Raw genomic sequence first — 19,870 nt, 5'->3', positions numbered from 1 at the left:
TACACCCTAGGAACTGTGTTTAGGACTGCAGTCTTATATCATTTCTGATCACCCTGATTTCATGCCTGAGTTCTTGGCAGCAAGATATCGGCCTTCCAGAGTTCAAGAGATCTATAACTGGGAATCATGCATGAGAAGTCTTAAGGCATCACTTTTATTTCAAAATTACAAAAATGCTAAGAGCAGGAGTTGACATGTACCAACCAAAAGCCCCCAAAAAGTTTAAGTAATAAACATTTAAAGTTTATAAAATCAAACAGAGCTTAGAAGAGTGCTTGAGACCACGATACGTAGATGGCTCTTTCTTGGACTCTTGCTCTCCAGGCTGGCTGATAATAGGAACAGACTCCATGGCCCTTTTCTTTTGCACTCTGTGCAAAATAATTCTGTAGATCCCAGTTATTGAGCTGCGAGAATTGTTACTGTGGTTATTTTGAATGTGGTCCTCTGTGATCCCCAAACTGTACAAGATTTTTTTCACCTCTGCTTCTTCCTCTTTGAGCACTCCACTCTCTGTCAAATACTTAGGATTCAGTTTAAATGGTTCCAAGGGCTTTGGATGCTGTACTCCCTTCATCCATTCATTGTTCATAATGTGCTCGATAGAAGAGCGCTCCGTTGGTACTGGCTGAAGAACTCCTTGAATGAGCTTCTGGCAAGCTTCTGACAGGAATGGAGGCAACAGGTAAGTGCCCTCGAGAATACACTTCTTCAGTTTGGCCACTGTGTCTGCTCGAAATGGCATCATGCCTGTTGTCATAAAATACAGAAGAATCCCTAGAGCCCAGATGTCCACGTAAATCCCCACGTAGCTTTCATCCCTGAATAGCTCTGGGGCAGCATAAGGAGGAGAGCCACAGAAAGTGTTCAGCATTTCTTCTTTTTTACTTACTGTGCTGAATCCAAAATCACCCACTTTGACACAGGTGTTACTGGTGTAAAATACATTTTCAGCTTTCAGGTCCCGGTGAATGATGTTGCACGCATGCTACAGAGCCCAAAAAAGGCAAAATAGATTATTCACATTGGAATAGACTGCTTGTCTTACTGATATGCTTTTCTAGGGCACAATCTTATTTTACCAAGCCTCTCCCTTCCAGCTTATTACCCATCAGCCCCCACCTCTTTCTTGTGCTATTGTACTGTTCCCTAAACATAGCAGTTCCCAAACTTATCAGCATCACAGCTCCTTTATTCCATAGTTTCTTTTTCCCAAGTGCCATAATCTTGGATCACATGAGATCTCGTGAGTATTATGCGATCCAAGATGGTGGCACCCGAGAAGAGGATGCCGGGGACACCACAATGCCCCGTGAGTTCCCCATGGCTCCCTTTGGACCAATGCCTCACAGTTTGGGAACTACTGCATTTGCAATCAGCCCTTCTCTCTCCAGTTACAAGTTTGCCACCTCCTCTCAAGTCCCTGCTCAAAAGAGAGGCCTTACTCTTCCTCATAAAACTACATTTTCCAGTTTTCTTTGGGCAGGGGGCATGGCTGTTACACCAATTTAACATATGTCCTCAGGACTTTTGTACATAAGCGGCTGTTGGGTGCTAACACCCAAGCAATGCTGAGCCCTTGGGAAGTTTGCTGCTTTCATGCTTTCAACATGAAGGGGAAAAAATGCCAAACTCTTGAGGGCAAGAAGCTCAGCAACAAACCATAAGAAGCTGCCTTCTACTGTTAAGATAAGTGGTTCAACATCTCAAGATAAGTGGTTCAAGAGCTCAAGATCGTCTGCAGTAACTGGCTGCAAGATTTCAAGGCTTTCAGGCAGGACTCTTTCCCAACTACACTACCTAGACATGCTAGGGATCAAACCTGAAGCCTCCTGTACATGCTCTAATAGAGCTACCATCTCTTCTACAAGTCGGTTCTGACAGCCCAACTCTGATTCATGGCTCAACCAATCAGACAAGATTCTTTCCAGGGCAGAGAAGCTCACCACACCTTTTCCTTTGCTTGACACGTGTGTCCAAATTGCACATATTTCTCAGGCAGATTTTCTGGACATATGATGAGCAGGAGTGACACACCCTTTAACTTAGCTAGCCTTTAACTGCAGCCAACTTAAGAATGTGCATTCAAAACAGAATCGTGGAAACTGCACGGTTCTGCAATGTTGCAAAACAATTCATGTTTTATATCTTTGCTGAGTCTTAACTCAAAATTCCTCACATTTCTAATTTAGGGCGGCAGTGCTTAACTGATTAAGCAGGTTCACAGCCCAATCCTATCCACACTTTCCTGGGAGTAAGCCCCATTAACTCTAATGGAACTTACTTCTGAGTAGGCATGCATAGGATTGGGCAATAACTCATTTAAAAAGTGTATTTGACTAAAAAGGTGCTCCTGATTAATAATGGATTAGACTCAGAGAAACACAGACACTTGCACAAGGGGAATTTCTTCACTCTGTCCTCCTCACTGCTGCCTCCTCTGCCCCCTGGAAAAACATCTCTTATACATAGGAAAAAACACCTGTGATGGCTGTTACAGCCAGACATGCATCATCTAAAAATAAAGTATGACTTGTACTTCAAAAATATTGTTTTTACATATACAGGTGGTTGTCCTCGGTATCCACTGATTTGGTATCCACTGATTTGACTCACCACTAATAGCAAGGTCCACATTTAAATGCCTTGTAACAAGGGAAAAAAGCACAAAAATCTCATTTCCTACCTTAGAGCTGTTATAATTTCATTTTGTTAGATTCCATTATTCACCCCATCTAATAGCTGAATGTGATACAGTGTCTATACCAATGCATTCTGGGGTGACATAAAGCTTTTTTTCCACTAATTTGGTATCCACTGAATTTTCTATCCACTGGGGGTTCCTGAACAGAACCCTAGCAGATAACGAGGCAAGATCTGTACAGAAATGTAAATCAACTGGTTTTAATCGGGTAGTAAGTAACACTATGAATTATATTGCTTTTAGGGATAATGGGCACATGTTTATGAACTTTTACATACAAATCCCACTCTTGGGTAGCTCACCTCTTCATATGCAACATTAGGAGCTCTCTTCCTTGTGATGACATCCCATGTCCTGCAGTATAAACAGACCCTGAAAAAAATTATCTGAATGAACTTACCATGTGTTGAACAGCAGACACAATCTGGGAGAAGATGTATTTGCTCTCCACTTCTGATAACTTTCCCTCTGTAGTGATTTTAGCAAAGAGCTCCCCACCATTGGCATATTCCATCACCAGGTGTAGTTTGGACAGTGTCTCCATGACCTCATAAAGCCTGATGACATTTGGGTGATGCAGCTTTTCCATGCTGGAAACCTCGCGGGAAAGTAAACGTTGTGTCTTCTGGTCTAGTTTGGTCTTGTCCAGAATCTTGATAGCTACTTTTTCTGGAAATACAATTGTTATTTTCCTATTGTTGATGTACAACAGGTTTCAGTTGTTTCAAAAAGCAATCGAGACATATGAAGCACCTTATTATGCTAAGTTAGACCATTGCTCTACATAGCCCAGTACTGTCTTCTCCAACTGGTGGTGGAGGCTTTTCTCAGCACCCATTACACAGGATCCTTTAACTGCAGATGCCAAAAATCAAGCCTCCCTCTTTCTGCTTTAAAGCACATATTCTGCCCTTCAGCTATGTCCTTTCCATTCCACCTAAGGGTCCCTTCACTCTTAAAATAATAAATCAAAGACTACACAGCTGGCCTACCAGAGCCCACGAGTAAGTAACAGGCAAGTAACAGAAAGGCAAATAAAATCTTTTTCTCATCACAGATGTATATGCTTTCCCTTTGTTCAGCCATAACCAGGACACGACCTTCCAACTTACAGGGCAATTGAGTTACCTAGAACTGACCTCATAATTTGTTCTATGTGCCAAGAGTCTCATGTACTCCGCAATTTGACGATTCTACAGCATAAACATGGTTATTTTGTACGGGGAGCAGTATTCATTACGCTCAGAAACTCAACTTCGATTTTTATAAAAGAAAAAGAAAAGAAACAAGTCTCTAGTCCCCAAGGCAGCTAAAAAACAGACTTGAAGTAGTGTGTGGGCAATGTCTTGTGAAAGGTCGGGAAAATAAGAAGTCCAGCTGAAATCCTGGAGTGCCAGCACAGACAACACCAAGCAAAATGAACCAGTGGTCCATTCTCACACAGCTGTCCCCTAAGAGCCTATAAACATCAGCCCCACCATGGAGGGCTAAGCCCTCCATTGCTCCCCACCAAGGACAAAGGAGTTTCTCTATCTGCACCACAACACAAATAAAGCAAGAAGCAGCAAAAAAGGTCCAGCTGAACTTTTTTCTCTCTCTTCCCTGAACAGTATCCCAAATAAAGGAAACTCTGCCTCCAAGCAGGGAGCTCAGGTCTGGTGCACTCAGATCTCTCCATCAGCTCACATGAGCGCTCTTCTCTCTCGGCCAGCCCCAAAATAACTCCTTTGTATTTGTTCATCAGGCTCCATCCTCGTATGACTTTCTATATGCAGAAAGCACAAGAATGGAAGTTCTCTGATTTTCCATGTGCAAGGGGGAACCTATAGGACACAAGAGGAAGAGCTGGAGCAAGTTTGCTTTGGGTTGGAGCAAGTCGTTTGATGTTTTTTTGACTTCTGGCCTGTCACAACACACCGTTCAGTACATTATCCTAAGAACTGATGTGGCACTTCCCTTCAGGAACAGCCTGCCTCTGTGATTCTAGGAGGCTGGCCCAGCAGGTTTTGCCAAGGTCCAGTTAATGAGCAGCTCATCATTCATACAAGAGATTTACTCACAGATTATTATTATTATTTTGTTGTTGTTGTTAAATTAGAGTCTTGCCTGATGCCACAAGAATCATTCCTCCAGCAGGTAAAAGACTTAGCAGATGCCAAAACCTACATGAAACTTGACACGCACGAAAGTGAAAAAGGCTAAATAGCTTAAGTGAGCAGCACTAGATGTGGCTTCCAGGTTAGTTTTTTAAAGGGGGATCTGATTGGGGCAATCACACTTGGAGAGGGCTTTTTTCTTTTTAAACTCTTTTCCTCTATACCAGGGGTCTCCAAATCCCGGCCCGGGGGCCAGATGCAGCCCGCAGCAAGCCTCTTTCCAGCCCGCAGCCAACTTCTTGTCCCCTGAAAGCCTCTGGCCCACTCAACTGAACATGACCAGAACTGTTCTCTGATTGTGTCTGGAGGGTGTTCTGAGGGCCAGAGAGGTGGAATGAATAAGCTCATTCATTCATTTATTCACTCATCTAAGTTCTATCTCTTATTTATTTAAATTTTATATATAAATTTTTTTTCCAGCCCTCAACACCATGCCAGATATTTGATGCGGCCCTCTAGCCAAAACGTTTGGAGACCCCTGCTCTATACTATTTCCCAATGAAAATCCTGCATCCCCAATGGTGTTATTAGTACTCAGGGAAAGCATATAGGTGCCAGATAGCACCCATACTCTATCAAGCCACTTCCCCAGTTATGAAAAAATTGCTTTTTTCATAGACGTAGAAAATAGCAACTCTTGTAGCTACATAATACTAATTTAGAGCCCAATTCTGAGCTTGGCATGCCGGCTCACCGCCAGCACGCACTGTTGTAAACATGCCGTAAGGCAGGTTTGCGGGCCCTGGCACTGGTGCTCTGCCAGTGGTAGCCCAGTGCTGGCCAGTGCTGGGCTAGCACCAGGTGAGTGCCTGAGCTCCGCCGCTTGGCAATCATGCAGACTGCCGAGCAGTGGTGAGATAGGTGGAAGCATGGGGGGAGGCGGGGAGGACGTGTTCTGGGGCAGAGGGAGGGTGGGGAGGAGGCATGCCAGGGGGAGGGATTTGTCTCAATGCGAATGGGGTGGGGAGCCAAACGTCACAAACACCTTTGACTCCTTTGCCCTGTGCTGTCGTCTCAATCCATTTCCAGGCAGCCCAAAACACTGCAAAAAGGCTCTGACTTGACCAGGTAGGGAAATGGCCCTGGAGCCCTGGAAGAGGTTCCCCTTGCAAAGGAACAGTAACACTCCTGGAGCCCCTGAGCCAGCAGATAGGCTGAAGAGGGGAAGGGGGGCCAAAAATCTCTGTAGCCAGAACACATGCAGCAAGGTGGAGCTCTCTCACTCACTCACACAGGGGCAGGTGTGGTAGCAACAGAGGGGATTGCTTTAAAAAACCCAGGGAGTGTTTGCCAAATTCCCCCCCCCCAATGAGATGGTGCAGGCTGTCATGGACACAAGCAAGCCTTCCCACCAAGCAAAGCATGAGATATAGCCTTAAATCCTCTCCACACTTTCCTGGAAGTAAGCCCCATTGATTACAATGGGGCTTACTTCTGAGTAGAAACACATAGGGCTGGACTCTTAAAAGATCAGCATTCCAAATGTGAAAGTAGCTGGGCAGCTGGCAACAGAGAGGGCTGAGTATGGAGCGAAGGGGAGGGGATTGATAACAGCCGCCTTAGAGTCCTTCTATCCGGAAGTGTCAGGCTGCAGTGTATTTGCGTAACTCTATAGAATTTAGCACAACACGTTTTTTGTTAATCACTCCGAGTCACGGAACGGAACTAACGTGGATAAATAGGCTCCACCTGTAACTGATAAAAACAGTAATGAATTAAAAGTGGTCAATTAGTTGGATACTAAAATTATTATAATAAATAGCATCCGTATTCCGAATGTGGGATTACAAAATTTTTCATGAAGTAACAGCCAAAGACAGAGATTTAGAAAAAACTATGATTTTTGGAGGCAATTATAATTCTTACTTGGCCCTGTTATATTCAGATCTTGATTTTTCTCCCAAAAACACTACTGTCATAATCCAAAGGAACTTGGAAAAATGGGTAAAACAATGGAATCTTGCAAAATTTAAGGGGCTCTTAAAATTCAGTTAGAGATATTTAGGGCCCAGTCATGAACAGTGCACGCTGGTTTTCTGTCGGCAACACACAGTCACAAACATGCCGTAAGGCACATTTGCGGGCCCTACTACCGGGTGAGTGCTAGTGGTAACCCAGCATTGGCCAGTGCTGGGTTACTGCCAGGCAGCCACTGGAGCTGCACTACTTGGTGGTCAAGTGGAGGTAAATGGGGTGGCAGTGAAGTGGGGGCATGGTGGGAGGCGGGGAGGATGCGTTCCGGGGAGAGGGAGCGGGAGGAGAAGAAGGTGGGACCAGTGGAGCAAGGCTCCACCAGATCCAGACCCTCCATGTTGGGCTCACCTTTTGGTTGCTGACCTTTTGGTTGGCAGTCAATTGAGTAGCCTCATTGTGGGGCTACTTGCTTTACCCGTGGGAAGGGGATGAAAGTTCCCTTCTCCCAAGAAGCTACCGTGGCTACCCGTGCAGGATGTGGCAGGCAGCTATTTTCAGTGCCACTGAAGCCCCATGCCCTGGGCAGCTCTGGGTTGGGCTGTTAGGCTGCAATCCTGTTCACACACTCCTGTGAGTAGGAAAGCAGTTCACATGTGTAGAGGCCTAAGGCCAGGTCTAAAGCTCTCTTTACATGTGTATGCTTCAATAGTGTGCCTACAACTTCTGAGCTGCACAACTGGAATAGGGTTGTGCTGTAAGTTAGCAGTCTGTAACACTCTCTTTCTCAAGTGCTGTAACATTTATGCACCAGTAGGTATCATTAAGTATTATCTGGCCAAAAGAGGGCAAAATGTGAATGGGATTTCAAGGCTAGATCAAACCAGAGCAGTAACACGTCCTGTACAGACCTATGGCGCCAGTCATAGCTGACGCCTTACCTCTCCTCCCCCCATTTTGTTTTTCAAGTCCTGCCTTTTGCATTACTATTTCAAGAAGTTCAGGAGGAAAGAACAACTCATTCCTGAACTTCTTGAAATAATAATGCAGAAGGCAGGACCTGAAAAACAAAATGGGGGGAGGAGAAGTAAGGTGTCTCCTCAGCCAATCAGACTTTCAGAAGGAAAGATTGCACTAATCTTGCCTGTGGTGCCAAACAAACAGTCTAATCTCTGCTGCTGATGTAACTGCCTAAAACAAAACTTAGAATTGGCATGACAGGTAGCATCTCTCAGAAGACGAGCCAAATGCCGGGATACATCCTGCTGCAGTTTGCTTCAGTAATATATACTGTTCATGCATACACTTGTAAGGGGAGCTTTAGACCTGGCCTTGGGCTTCTACACCAGGAAGCTGCCATGTCCTGGGTCAGACCCAAAGGCCATCCAGCCATCTGCACTGACTGGCAGTAGCTCTCCAGGGTTTCAGGTAGGGGACTTTCCCAGCCCTACCTAGATATGCCAGGGATTGAATCAGGGATCTTTTTCATACATTAAAAAGCTACAACCCCTGAGCTACAACCCCTTCTGCAAAAAGAATTCAAGATTTTATTTTTTTTAACTTTTTCACAAAGTAAAACACTGAAAGGTAGCTAAAAACTCTGTTTGGTTAATATAGCACAACAACAGGCACTGTTGTAAGTGACCTTATAAAGCGAATAGTGTCTCCCTCCCTCCCTCCTGTCCCCCACCCCATGCTTGCTGAATCACTTATGAACATCACACTTGTTTGTTCACTTCCCAGCAGATGGAAGCAAGGAAACGTACAACATAATGACGTCAGAGTGTACATTCTGACGCATGACAGGGCACAACCCATGGGGAAGTCATTTTCAGTACTGTGTCCGTCCGTCCCCCCATGCAGGGTGTAACATTTGCTTCTGCTCTAGGTGAAGCCCATACCTTGGAGTGGAGGAAGGAGGGAGCAGGGTTGACTGTAGTAGCCAGGAACGTGCTTCCCAGGAACAGACAGGAGAACAGGATTCCCGCTAGCAGGCAGGTACATATTTGAAATTGGCATGTGTGTGTACATCTTCACACACTGGCAAAATGCAAGATGCATTTACCATTTCTAGCAACAGAAATAGCCGCCTGGAAGAGCTTTCCTACGATTCAAGATAAAAGCATTTATGCTTCTGTCATGGGTGCTTTAGTTATAGAATATTCCATACAAAGCCTTACAGAATCCCATCCCTGAGTCCCTGACACATTTTCGCCACATTTGCAGAATAGTTCTGCAATTCAGGATTTAAAGAAAGTGAATGCAATATTCAGTCACACACAATGGATGATGGGAAAGAAAGGATCCTGCTGCTGTTGTACCTCAGTTTAGAGAAGCCTAGATAATGAGTGCTCTAGTAGCACATGAGTGAGGGAAACAGTCTCCAAAGAGGAGGTCATGCACAAGAGCTTAAACTGATTTGTCTAATAAAAACAAAGTATGGAGATGTCTCCTTATCAGAGGTAATCTATATGGAATTGATGCTATGTTTGTTTTTCCAAAGAGCTTTGGACAAAGCCCTTCCTCAAACTCAAATAAAGCAGCCCTTTCTTTCCTCCACCTGTTCCAAAGAAGCAATAATATTTAATAATTACCAATTCTCCATACTGTTTGAAATTTTATAATAGAGCATCATATTCATGTGCTTTTCAATTGGAGCAAAAAGGCTAGAAAACTGAGTAGAAAATGAATCATGTTTTCCAAAAGAAACTCAAGTTCTCAATTTAAATTTACTCTGGAAATTCTAAATTTGAAAATATTGGCATTTCACATATACCTTGGGAAGCTGCCCATTTCTGGGTGTTTCAGGTTTTTGTAAACAAAAATATAAAAAGCACCTCTGAAAGATTTCAGGAAAATATAAATATTGTACCTTGAAATCTCTTGTTCTTTTTAAAAAAAAAACAACACAAGAGAGATCACAAGGAATTGCAGGGCAAAGAGAATGAGGCAGAGGACTCCTTATTCCTAAACACCTTTCTTTTCCCCTGCCAATTAATGAACTGTTAGAGAATTAACAGTTTATTAATATGTATTAACAGTATGTGAATATGGTGTTAGAAAGAAGCTCACATTTAGAAAATGCCCTCACATTTACTCCGATTGGTGTGGGAACATCCACAGAGGTAGTAGACCCATGGGTAAAACACACATTAAAGAGGCTTCAGTGTGGTTCGGTCAGTGGGTGAGAGTTGCAACCTACAGAGCCAAAAAGCTCTTTTTAGCTTGGGGTAAAAGAAAGTTGACTAGAAGGAGCATAAAAAAAATACTTTTAAGCACATGACCATCCAGTACAGTGACAATCAGATAAAGCTGTTTTATACCATCAGACCACTGGTTCATCTAGGTCAGTACAGTCTATGCTGATTGGTAGGGGCTGCCTAGGGTTTTAGAGAGAAAAGGGTCCTTCTCACTCCTACCTGGAGATGCCAGGGATTGAATCTGAGAACTTCTACAAGCAAAGCAGTCTTTCCCCAGTGAGGATTAGGGAAGGCATCTATCCCCAATCAAGTTTATCATGTGATATCATTATCATCAGCATAACCTCTCCACATTCTACAGTGCTTATGGTTTGGCATTCTATGGTGCTGTTGGGGTGTGCTATCCAGCAGCAATACTGTCCTTGCAGCCTTACTGTCCTTTCTAGGCATAGGGAAACACCTTGCATCTCCCTTCATATTACCTAACTCAGGAATTTTCAACCACTGTGCCATGGCACATTGGTGTGCCACAAATGGTCCCCAGGTGTGCCACAGGAGTCTGAGGGGGGGTCATTTATTAGTTAGGCTAGTGGGAGATGCGAGCCTCCAATCAGCACTGTGGTGTGCCTTGTCAATTGTCAACACACTGATGGTGTGTCTTGACAATTTTAGTGCCTTTTCAGTATGCCATGAGCAAAAAAAGTTTGAAAATCCCTGACCTAACCAAACGTTTATTTTCCCCCTGATTTATATTAAAAGAACTACACTACCTTCATGACAAAAATCATGATTTTTTCCATGATTTTATTCTTCTAAAACAGGGGTGTCCAAACCCCAGCCCGGGGGCCACTTGCGGCCGTCGGGGGCTCCCAATCCGGCCCACGGGGAGCACCCCGTCTCCAATGAACCTCTGACCCTCCAGAGACTTGCTGGAGCCCTTGCTGGCCTGACGCAACCTCTCTCAATGTGAGGACGACTATTCAACCTCTCACCTGACTATGGGATGAGGGCTCCCTCTACTACTTGCTGTTTCATGTCTGTGATGCAGCAGTGGCAGTGAAGGAAAGGCTGGCCTTGCTTTGTGCAAGGCCTTTTATAGGCCTTAAGCTACTGCAATACCTTCATTCATTCATATGTTCCATCTCAAAAATATTCACTAATGTAAATTTATTCAAATTTTAAATGTAAATTTATTCTTTTTTTTCCCTGGCCCCCGACACAGTGTCAGAGAGATGATGTGGCCCTCCTGCCAAAATGTTTGGACACCCCTGTTCTAAAAGAAAAGTTTTGAAGAAATACAGTACCACACACTCCCACCACAGTGAAAAAGCATACATGTTCAATCTTTTAGTTCCACTATTATATAGCAGTGCAAACAACAAGCACAGCACAAAAAAAGCTGCAATCTAAATAAAAAGTTTTTTGCCCTTGAAGGAAAAAGGACTGACAAACAGAGGTAGTGCAGAAAAGATAATGGTATAGATGGACTTGGTCCCACATGGCAACCAAGCCAGAGGTTAGCATTGGATTTACATCAATACAGCACTGCTGTATCAGTGCAATCATTCCAGGAACAAATTTGGCACACATTCCCAGATTTTTCCTCTTCCTCAGCTCCAGCTTTTGCATAATGTTGTCAGTCTCTCAATTGTCCTTTACCCTCCCATGAATACTATCTTGGCATTGCTGTTCTGGTTGCATTGCTAAAAATTCAGGGAGCAAATCTGCATACACCACCACATCTGAATGGAACTTTCTCAGGTTCATGCTCTGGTAACACAGCTTGGGCTCTGTGGTCACACTGACCAAACTAGCTGCAGTGGAGGAAAAGGAATCTGACCCCACAATGATTATAAGCAATTAGGACAGTGTTTCCCAAACTGAGGGTCAAGACCCACTAGGTGGGTCATGAGCCAATTTCAGGTGGGTCCCCATTCATTTCAATATTTTATTTTTAATATATTAGACTTGATGCTACCATGGTATGTGAATGCATTTGGGGAAATGTTACAGACCTATACTTTTAACAAGCAACTATGTATATTCTTTTAACAATGATAGTAAATGGAACTTAGTCCTGGGTAAGTGTGGATAGTACTGCAGCTAGGATGGTTAAAAATTTTCCTGCTTGATGATGTCAGTTTTGGTCATGACATCACATCATGATGATGTGGTGACAGATTCTCATTCTAAAAAGTGAGTCCCGGTGCTAAATGTGCGAGAAGCACTGAGCTAGGAAGTTGCTTAAAGACTACGTAAGAGTAGATGACTTGGGATGCACTGAGTGGAGAAAACACCAGACCAAGTCAGGAAATGCAAGACCTGTGAGACTGGAGCCCCAAGGAATACCAATACACTATCAAGCATAAGAAGTTGGTCAGGATTAAGGACCACAGGAAAAGAACTTGGGGCCAAACTGCGACGGAAGTCTAAAGATCCATACAGAGTGAGTAGCAGAGAATAGTTTTGCCCTGCACTGTAATGATCTTAAACTATAATAAAGCCTTGATCCAAATAGACAGGAAAGCAACATGCATCCACAAAAACCACAAGTGACCCAGAGAAATTCTTTCTACCGAAGTGCCATTCCCCAGAGTTGCAAACAGGTTCAGGCATCAGAGTCTCGGGCCCAAGCCCTGGCTTTGCAGAAGACACTGATTTGGAAGAGGACCCAGTATCTTCCAGAACTAGTCAGAACTATTGCATTCTTGGAGGGAGGGGGGCAAAACAATAAGTTTTTCCAGGCATCTGAATGCCAGTGTTAAGTGGTCCCTCCCCCTTGCCTGCAGAGCCATTTGGAGCAGCGAGAGTGAAGTGGGGGCATCTCCTCCCCTTTGCTCTCCCTATTCCAAACAGTTCTGAAGGAAAATGGCTGCTTTACACTGGCATTCAGATGCCTGTTATATTAAGATCCCCCCCCACCTTTTCAGGAATGCCAGTGGCTATTTGTTCCAGCAAATGAGGATTCTGCTGCATGTGATATGGGAAACGCTGTGCAGAGTTTCAGAGCAACTCAGAATCAGGACCCTGAATCAGGGTCACCTGAATCAGGACCCTGAAACTTTTGGTTCAAATGGAACTGGACAGCCACAAAAAGAATGCCGCACTCTCTGCTAGTTGGTAATTATCAAGTTTATCTTTTTTGGGGGTGGGGGAGATGAAATGGACTCTATTTTTCAACAGCCCTTGATGTCGGCAGGAAAAGATGGAGGAGGCCGTGATGGAGGGAGGGGAGGTTGCTACAGAAAAGGAACTTATGGGGCAGAGGAGAGGCCAAGAGTGACAGCCTAGGAGCAGGCCTGTGGAGGGCTGGTGAATGGCCAGTGAAGCATGGAGTAGACGGCCCTTGGTTGAAGAGAAGGAGCAAAGGTAGCCCTGAGTCTGTTGCTGCACAGGCTGTACTAGGGAAGCCCTGAAGAACAAGGTCTTGCTATGATACTGCACCTATGCTGCTAAACTGGCAGCCACAGAGGTCCGGCTGAAGACTTTGTCTACCACACTTTTCAGCTCCTGCTGTTATATACCACTCCAGGAGACTGCAAGGGTCCCTGATCTACCTTCCCTGTTAAACCCTCTGTTATTACAAGCTAGGTTTCAGTGAGGTTGCGGAAACCCACCAGTTAGGACAGAGGCTACTAATCCTGAAGGGCAATCAGCACTTGCCTCCAGTCCTAACAGCAGAGAACATGACTAATTATCCCTCATGCTTCAGCAGGAACAAACTTGTTACATGTTCCCAGCCTCCCTGAACATTAAGTTCCAGGGGCAGCACTTCCTGGATTTGGCCTCCCTTGAGGGAGAGAGATCACTGAAGTGTTATGGTGTCCCAGGAATACTTGCTTTATTTACAAATATCCAAGTAGACCATAAGAAAGAGTAAGCATAAAGTCTCCTACTAGATAGGAGAACTGCTACCTTGTGTCAGACCCCAGAGAAAAGCCCTTCTCAGATATGCCTTCAGCTCTGTCTCCCAAAATGCTAACTGCATTTACATAAGCCTCTCGACTTAGTTTGGAGTGGGGTCCACTCCTCCTCTGGTGTCTTTTCCCATTCCCGAGTGATGTCTTTACCCAGAGACTCCCACAAAGAAACATCCAATGACCATTACGGAGCCTTAAAGTTCTTCCCCTGGGCCTTGATCATAGTTTGGGCAGAGCTGATGGATAGGTATGTCCTCAGGAAACAGATGGTGCCACTGGAATGCTCACCATAACTCTTGACCAGGAAGTGGTGGTCTCTTTTCATTCTGCCACTTTGCCTAGGGGCATATGCTCTTTTCATTCTGCCACTGGAAAATTTGCCTAGGGGCATATGCTAATATCTAGTTCATGATCTTTCCCATGGAGAAACAGTATTTAGCTCATGTTACACTAAAGCTAAAATTCTATACAAATTTAACTGACAGTGAGTCCTAAGTACATATGCATACATTGGAGACTAGCATTGCAATATATCTATTAAATTTTACTGGAATTTTTTTCCAATTTTTACACATTAGTTTTAAAACAATGGTTCCCAAACTTTTTAGCACTTTTTAAAATGACACACTACTGGGATCCACCTAGTTTTGTAAGACTTAAAAAAAAGTTTCACCTTATCAGCTCAAGCCTCTGTTTTTAACATTTTTACTATGGGGCTCCTTCTGGAACATTTGTTGAGTTCCACCAAGCCCAACACTGAATACTTACAAAGCACCGAATACCTGCAAAGAGCTGGAACAGAAGGTGAATGAAGAAGACGGAAGGTGGGAGGGACAGATCAGCAAATGAGGCAGGGGGTATACTGGAGGCACTTCTGGTGTGCTCATGGAGCCCCCTGAAGAGTCTTACAGTCCAATCCTACCCTGGCACCACTACCGGCTGCAGTGGTACCAAAATGGCTACAGCTCAATCTAGTGGCACTGACAGGGCTGCTGCAGGCTTCCTTGCGGGAAGAGGACTTTCATTCCCTTCCCTTGAGGAAAGCCCAAAGCCCCACAATGGGGCTTCTCAAGCCTGCGCTAGCTATTTTGCCAGCACAAACTTCAGAGCCTCGGTTTCAAGCTTTGTAGCCCAACATGAGGGGGGGAGGGAGGATAGGATATGACTCCACCGATCCCTCCCCCCCAACCGCAGTTCCTCTCCTGCTCCTAAAGCTCTCCCACAAGCACCAGCAACTCCTACATGGGATACTCCTCGGCGGGAGGGGGGTCGGGGGCTTCTTGTAGTGGGGGATTCGATTATTAGAAACATAGAGAGGGGGGTTTGCGACGGATGTGAGGACCGCATGGTGACTTGCCTGCCTGGTGCGAAGGTTGCGGACATCACTTCTCGTGTAGACAGGCTAGTAGACAGTGCTGGGGGAGAGGTAGCGGCTGTGGTGCATGTCGGCACCAACGACGTGGGCAAGTGTAGCTGGGAGGTCCTGGAGGCCAAATTTAGGCTTTTAGGCAGGAAGCTGAAAGCCAGGACCTCAAAGGTAGCGTTCTCTGAAGTGCTACCTGTTCCACGCGCAGGGCCAGCTAGGCAGGCGGAGATCAGGGGTCTCAATGCGTGGATGAGACGGTGGTGTAGGGAGGAGGGGTTTAGATTCGTTAGGCACTGGGGAACGTTTTGGGACAAGCGGGGCCTATACAAGAGGGACGGGCTCCATTTGAACCAGAATGGAACCAGACTGCTGGCGCATAACATTAAAAAGGTGGCAGAGCAGCTTTTAAACTGATCCCTGGGGGAAGGCCGACAGGAGCCGAGGGGCATCCGGTTTGGGACTCCTCATCCCTATGGGATGAGGATGGGGAGGTTAGAGAACAACAAGACAAAGGCAGGGTAGGAGAAGAAATTGGGAAAGGTAGGGTGATGGGATGTGATAGATGGTTTGGCACAATGAGAGGATGCGGGGACAAAGGAGCAAATAAGCAGCCCATCCTGGGGCATTCCGTGTATAAATGCTTTTATGCGAATGCCCGAAGTCTACGAGCAAAGGTGGGAGAACTGGAATGTCTGGTGACAAGGGAAAATATTGACATAGTGGGCATAACGGAAACCTGGTGGAATGTGGAGAATCAGTGGGATACCGCAATCCCAGGCTATAAACTCTGCAGGAGGGACAGGCAGGGGCGTGTTGGAGGTGGGGTGGCCCTTTATGTTAAGGAAGGGATAGAATCCAGCAAAGTAGAGATTGAAGGTGGGTCCGACTCCACCGTAGAATCTCTGTGGGTTAAATTACCAGGCCTGAGGAGCGATGTAATACTGGGGGCGTGCTATCATCCTCCAGACCAGAAATCTGATGGGGACCTTGAAATGAGGAAACAGATCAGGGAGGTGACAAGGAGGGACAGGGTTGTGATCATGGGGGACTTCAATTATCCTCATATTGACTGGGTCAATTTGTGTTCTGGTCACAGTAAGGAAACCGGATTTCTTGACGTGCTAAATGACTGTGGCTTAGATCAGCTAGTCACGGAGCCCACCAGAGGACAGGTGACTCTGGATTTAATATTGTGCAGTACGCAGGACCTGGTTAGAGATGTAAACGTTACTGAGCCATTGGGGAACAGTGATCATGCTGTGATCCGTTTTGACGTGCACGTTGGGGGAAGAATACCAGGCAAATCTCTAACAAAAACCCTTGACTTCTGACGGGCGGACTTCCCTCAAATGAGGAGGCTGGTTAGAAGGAGGTTGAAAGGGAGGGTAAAAAGAGTCCAATCTCTCCAGAGTGCATGGAGGCTGCTTAAAACAACAGTAATAGAGGCCCAGCAGAGGTGTATACTGCAAAGAAAGAAGGGTTCCACTAAATCCAGGAGGGTGCCCGCATGGCTAACCAGCCAAGTTAGAGAGGCTGTGAAGGGCAAGGAAGCTTTCTTCCGTAAATGGAAGTCTTGCCCTAATGAGGAGAATAAAAAGGAACATATACTGTGGCAAAAGAAATGTAAGAAGGTGATATGGGAGGCCAAGAGAGACTATGAGGAATGCATGGCCAGCAACATTAAGGGGAATAATAAAAGCTTCTTCAAATATGTTAGAAGCAGGAAACCCGCCAGAGAAGCGGTTGGCCCTCTGGATGGTGAGGGAGGGAAAGGGGAGATAAAAGGAGACTTAGAGATGGCAGAGAAATGAGTTCTTTGCATCTGTCTTCACGGCAGAAGACCTTGGGCAGATACCGCTGCCCGAACGGCCCCTCCTGACCGAGGAGTTAAGTCAGATAGAGGTTAAAAGAGAAGATGTTTCAGACCTCATTGATAAATTAAAGATCAATAAGTCACCGGGCCCTGATGGCATCCATCCAAGGGTTATTAAGGAATTGAAGAATGAAGTTGCAGATCTCTTGACTAAGGTATGCAACTTGTCCCTCAAAACGGCCACGGTGCCAGAAGATTGGAGGATAGCAAATGTCACACCTATTTTTAAAAAGGGAAAGAGGGGGGACCCGGGAAACTATAGGCCAGTCAGCCTAACATCCATACCGGGTAAGATGGTGGAATGCCTCATCAAATATAGGATCTCAAAACACATAGACGAACAGGCCTTGCTGAGGGAGAGTCAGCATGGCTTCTGTAAGGGTAAGTCTTGCCTCACGAACCTTATAGAATTCTTTGAAAAGGTCAACAGGCATGTGGATGCGGGAGAACCTGTGGACATTATATATCTGGACTTTCAGAAGGCGTTTGACACGGTCCCTCACCAAAGGCTACTGAAAAAACTCCACAGTCAGGGAATTAGAGGACAGGTCCTCTCGTGGATTGAGAACTGGTTGGAGGCCAGGAAGCAGAGAGTGGGTGTCAATGGGCAATTTTCACATTGGAGAGAGGTGAAAAGCGGTGTGCCCCAAGGATCTGTCCTGGGACCGGTGCTTTTCAACCTCTTCATAAATGACCTGGAGACAGGGTTGAGCAGTGAAGTGGCTAAGTTTGCAGACAACACCAAACTTTTCCGAGTGGTAAAGACCAGAAGTGATTGTGAGGAGCTCCAGAAGGATCTCTCCAGACTGGCAGAATGGGCAGCAAAATGGCAGATGCGCTTCAATGTCAGTAAGTGTAAAGTCATGCACATTGGGGCAAAAAATCAAAATTTTAGATATAGGCTGATGGGTTCTGAGCTGTCTGTGACAGATCAGGAGAGAGATCTTGGGGTGGTGGTGGACAGGTCGATGAAAGTGTCGACCCAATGTGCGGCGGCAGTAAAGAAGGCCAATTCTATGCTTGGGATCATTAGGAAGGGTATTGAGAACAAAACGGCTAGTATTATAATGCCGTTGTACAAATCAATGGTAAGGCCACACCTGGAGTATTGTGTCCAGTTCTGTTCGCCGCATCTCAAAAAAGACACAGTGGAAATGGAAAAGGTGCAAAAGAGAGCGACTAAGATGAATATGGGACTGGGGCACCTTCCTTATGAGGAAAGGCTACGGCGTTTGGGCCTCTTCAGCCTAGAAAAGAGACGCTTGAGGGGGGACATGATTGAGACATACAAAATTATGCAGGGAATGGACAGAGTGGATAGGGAGATGCTCTTTACACTCTCACATAATACCAGAACCAGGGGACATCCACTAAAATTGAGTGTTGGGCGGGTTAGGACAGAGAAAAGAAAATATTTCTTTACTCAGCGTGTGGTCGGTCTGTGGAACTCCTTGCCACAGGATGTGGTGCTGGCGTCTAGCCTAGACGCCTTTAAAACGGGATTGGACGAGTTTCTGGAAGAAAAATCCATTATGGGGTACAAGCCATGATGTGTATGCGCAACCTCCTGATTTTAGAAATGGGTTAAGTCAGAATGCCAGATGTAGGGGAGGGCACCAGGATGAGGTCTCTTGTTATCTGGTGTGCTCCCTGGGGCATTTGGTGGGCCGCTGTGAGATACAGGAAGCTGGACTAGATGGGCCTATGGCCTGATCCAGTGGGGCTGTTCTTACGTTCTTATGTTCTTATGAGGGTGCCGTAAACATGCTTTACAGCATGTTTACAACACCCAGGGCTGGCGCTGGAGCTCAGCACCGACCCTGGCCTATGATAGGATTGGGTCCTCTGAGAGGCCCAGGGCTCCTAGTAACACACTTTGAGAAATGCTGCTACACACTACTTTATTGCTACAGTCATCATTCAACACCTCTCTGGCTTCACCACCCAACCCCACATTAACACTTGTGCAGCACATTGCATGGCCTACCTTTGGTTAGAGAATGGATTCCAAGCTTCACTTGTGAGAAATTCCCACTCCCTATTTCCCCTCTGATACGATAAAACCCAATCCTCTTCCCCAGGGTCAATTCTTTCACCACCTTTTCATCCTGAGTCATATCCAGAGTGAATTTCTCAAAAGGAGTCAGCCGGTGCTGCCTGCCCTGTTCATCTTCTGCGTAGACCTCGCTCTTCGTATAGTCCTCTCCACTGTCTTCCCGATTCCACCTAACATATCGATGGTTCCCTAGAACTCCATTTATATATCCTGTGGTCATAGTCCAGGGGCAATCAGGTATCTATTTGCATTAGCTGTTCCATAGGAAGATCTCAGAAATACTGGCCCAGACATATAAGAACCTGCGACAGCTTAAGCAGAAGTGACTGGGAGTTCAAAGTATCTGTTAGCACTAAGTTTACTCAAATCATAACTGCAGGTAAATGCATCACTGGTTCCTTCCAGATAAAAATTAGAGAAGGAACAGAAAGTCACTGGTATCTATTTCATCTAACCATTTTAATTTGAATGCTGAGGGATTAACGAGGTTGTTGCAATTAAAGCTGTAGACAGTACATCCCAAAAGCATGGACCACACAAATGTCCAATTTCAGTGGACATTTCTTTCACTTTCAGATTTTTGTATAATGTGGCCATGAACACAAGCAAACCACTTGACTCAGCAACTGCTTTGATTATCTCCAGGGGTCTTCAGGTCCCTTTGAACAGCTGACCTCATCAGGT

At 45.4% G+C, this 19,870-nt stretch overlaps 1 protein-coding gene across 1 annotated transcript; it reads right to left on the bottom strand.

Annotated features, from left to right (window-relative positions):
- Positions 1-244: 244 nt before the first annotated feature.
- Positions 245-19,406, bottom strand: NIM1K (NIM1 serine/threonine protein kinase). Its single transcript, XM_066618427.1, has 3 exons — positions 19,118-19,406; positions 3,105-3,373; positions 245-988 (listed from the first exon to the last, which is right to left on the bottom strand). The coding sequence occupies exons 1-3, from the start codon at positions 19,404-19,406 to the stop codon at positions 245-247; spliced, it is 1,302 nt and encodes a 433-aa protein (XP_066474524.1).
- Positions 19,407-19,870: the final 464 nt, after the last annotated feature.

The sequence above is a fragment of the Tiliqua scincoides genome, chromosome 2 (genome assembly GCF_035046505.1).
Source record: "Tiliqua scincoides isolate rTilSci1 chromosome 2, rTilSci1.hap2, whole genome shotgun sequence".
Classification (NCBI taxonomy): domain Eukaryota; kingdom Metazoa; phylum Chordata; class Lepidosauria; order Squamata; family Scincidae; genus Tiliqua; species Tiliqua scincoides.
Note: the sequence above shows the minus strand (reverse complement) of the source record. Positions and strands in the feature narration are given on the sequence as shown.

Bases quoted from the DNA above. Each gene is read 5' to 3' on its own strand.
- NIM1K (XM_066618427.1), bottom strand. From the start codon at position 19,406: ATGACCACAGGATATATAAATGGAGTTCTAGGGAACCATCGATATGTT. The intron at 3,374-19,117 runs GTAGGCCATGCA...TTGTATTTCCAG, and splicing joins AATCCATTCTCTAACCAAAG to AAAAAGTAGCTATCAAGATT. The intron at 989-3,104 runs GTAAGTTCATTC...TGGGCTCTGTAG, and splicing joins TGTCTGCTGTTCAACACATG to CATGCGTGCAACATCATTCA.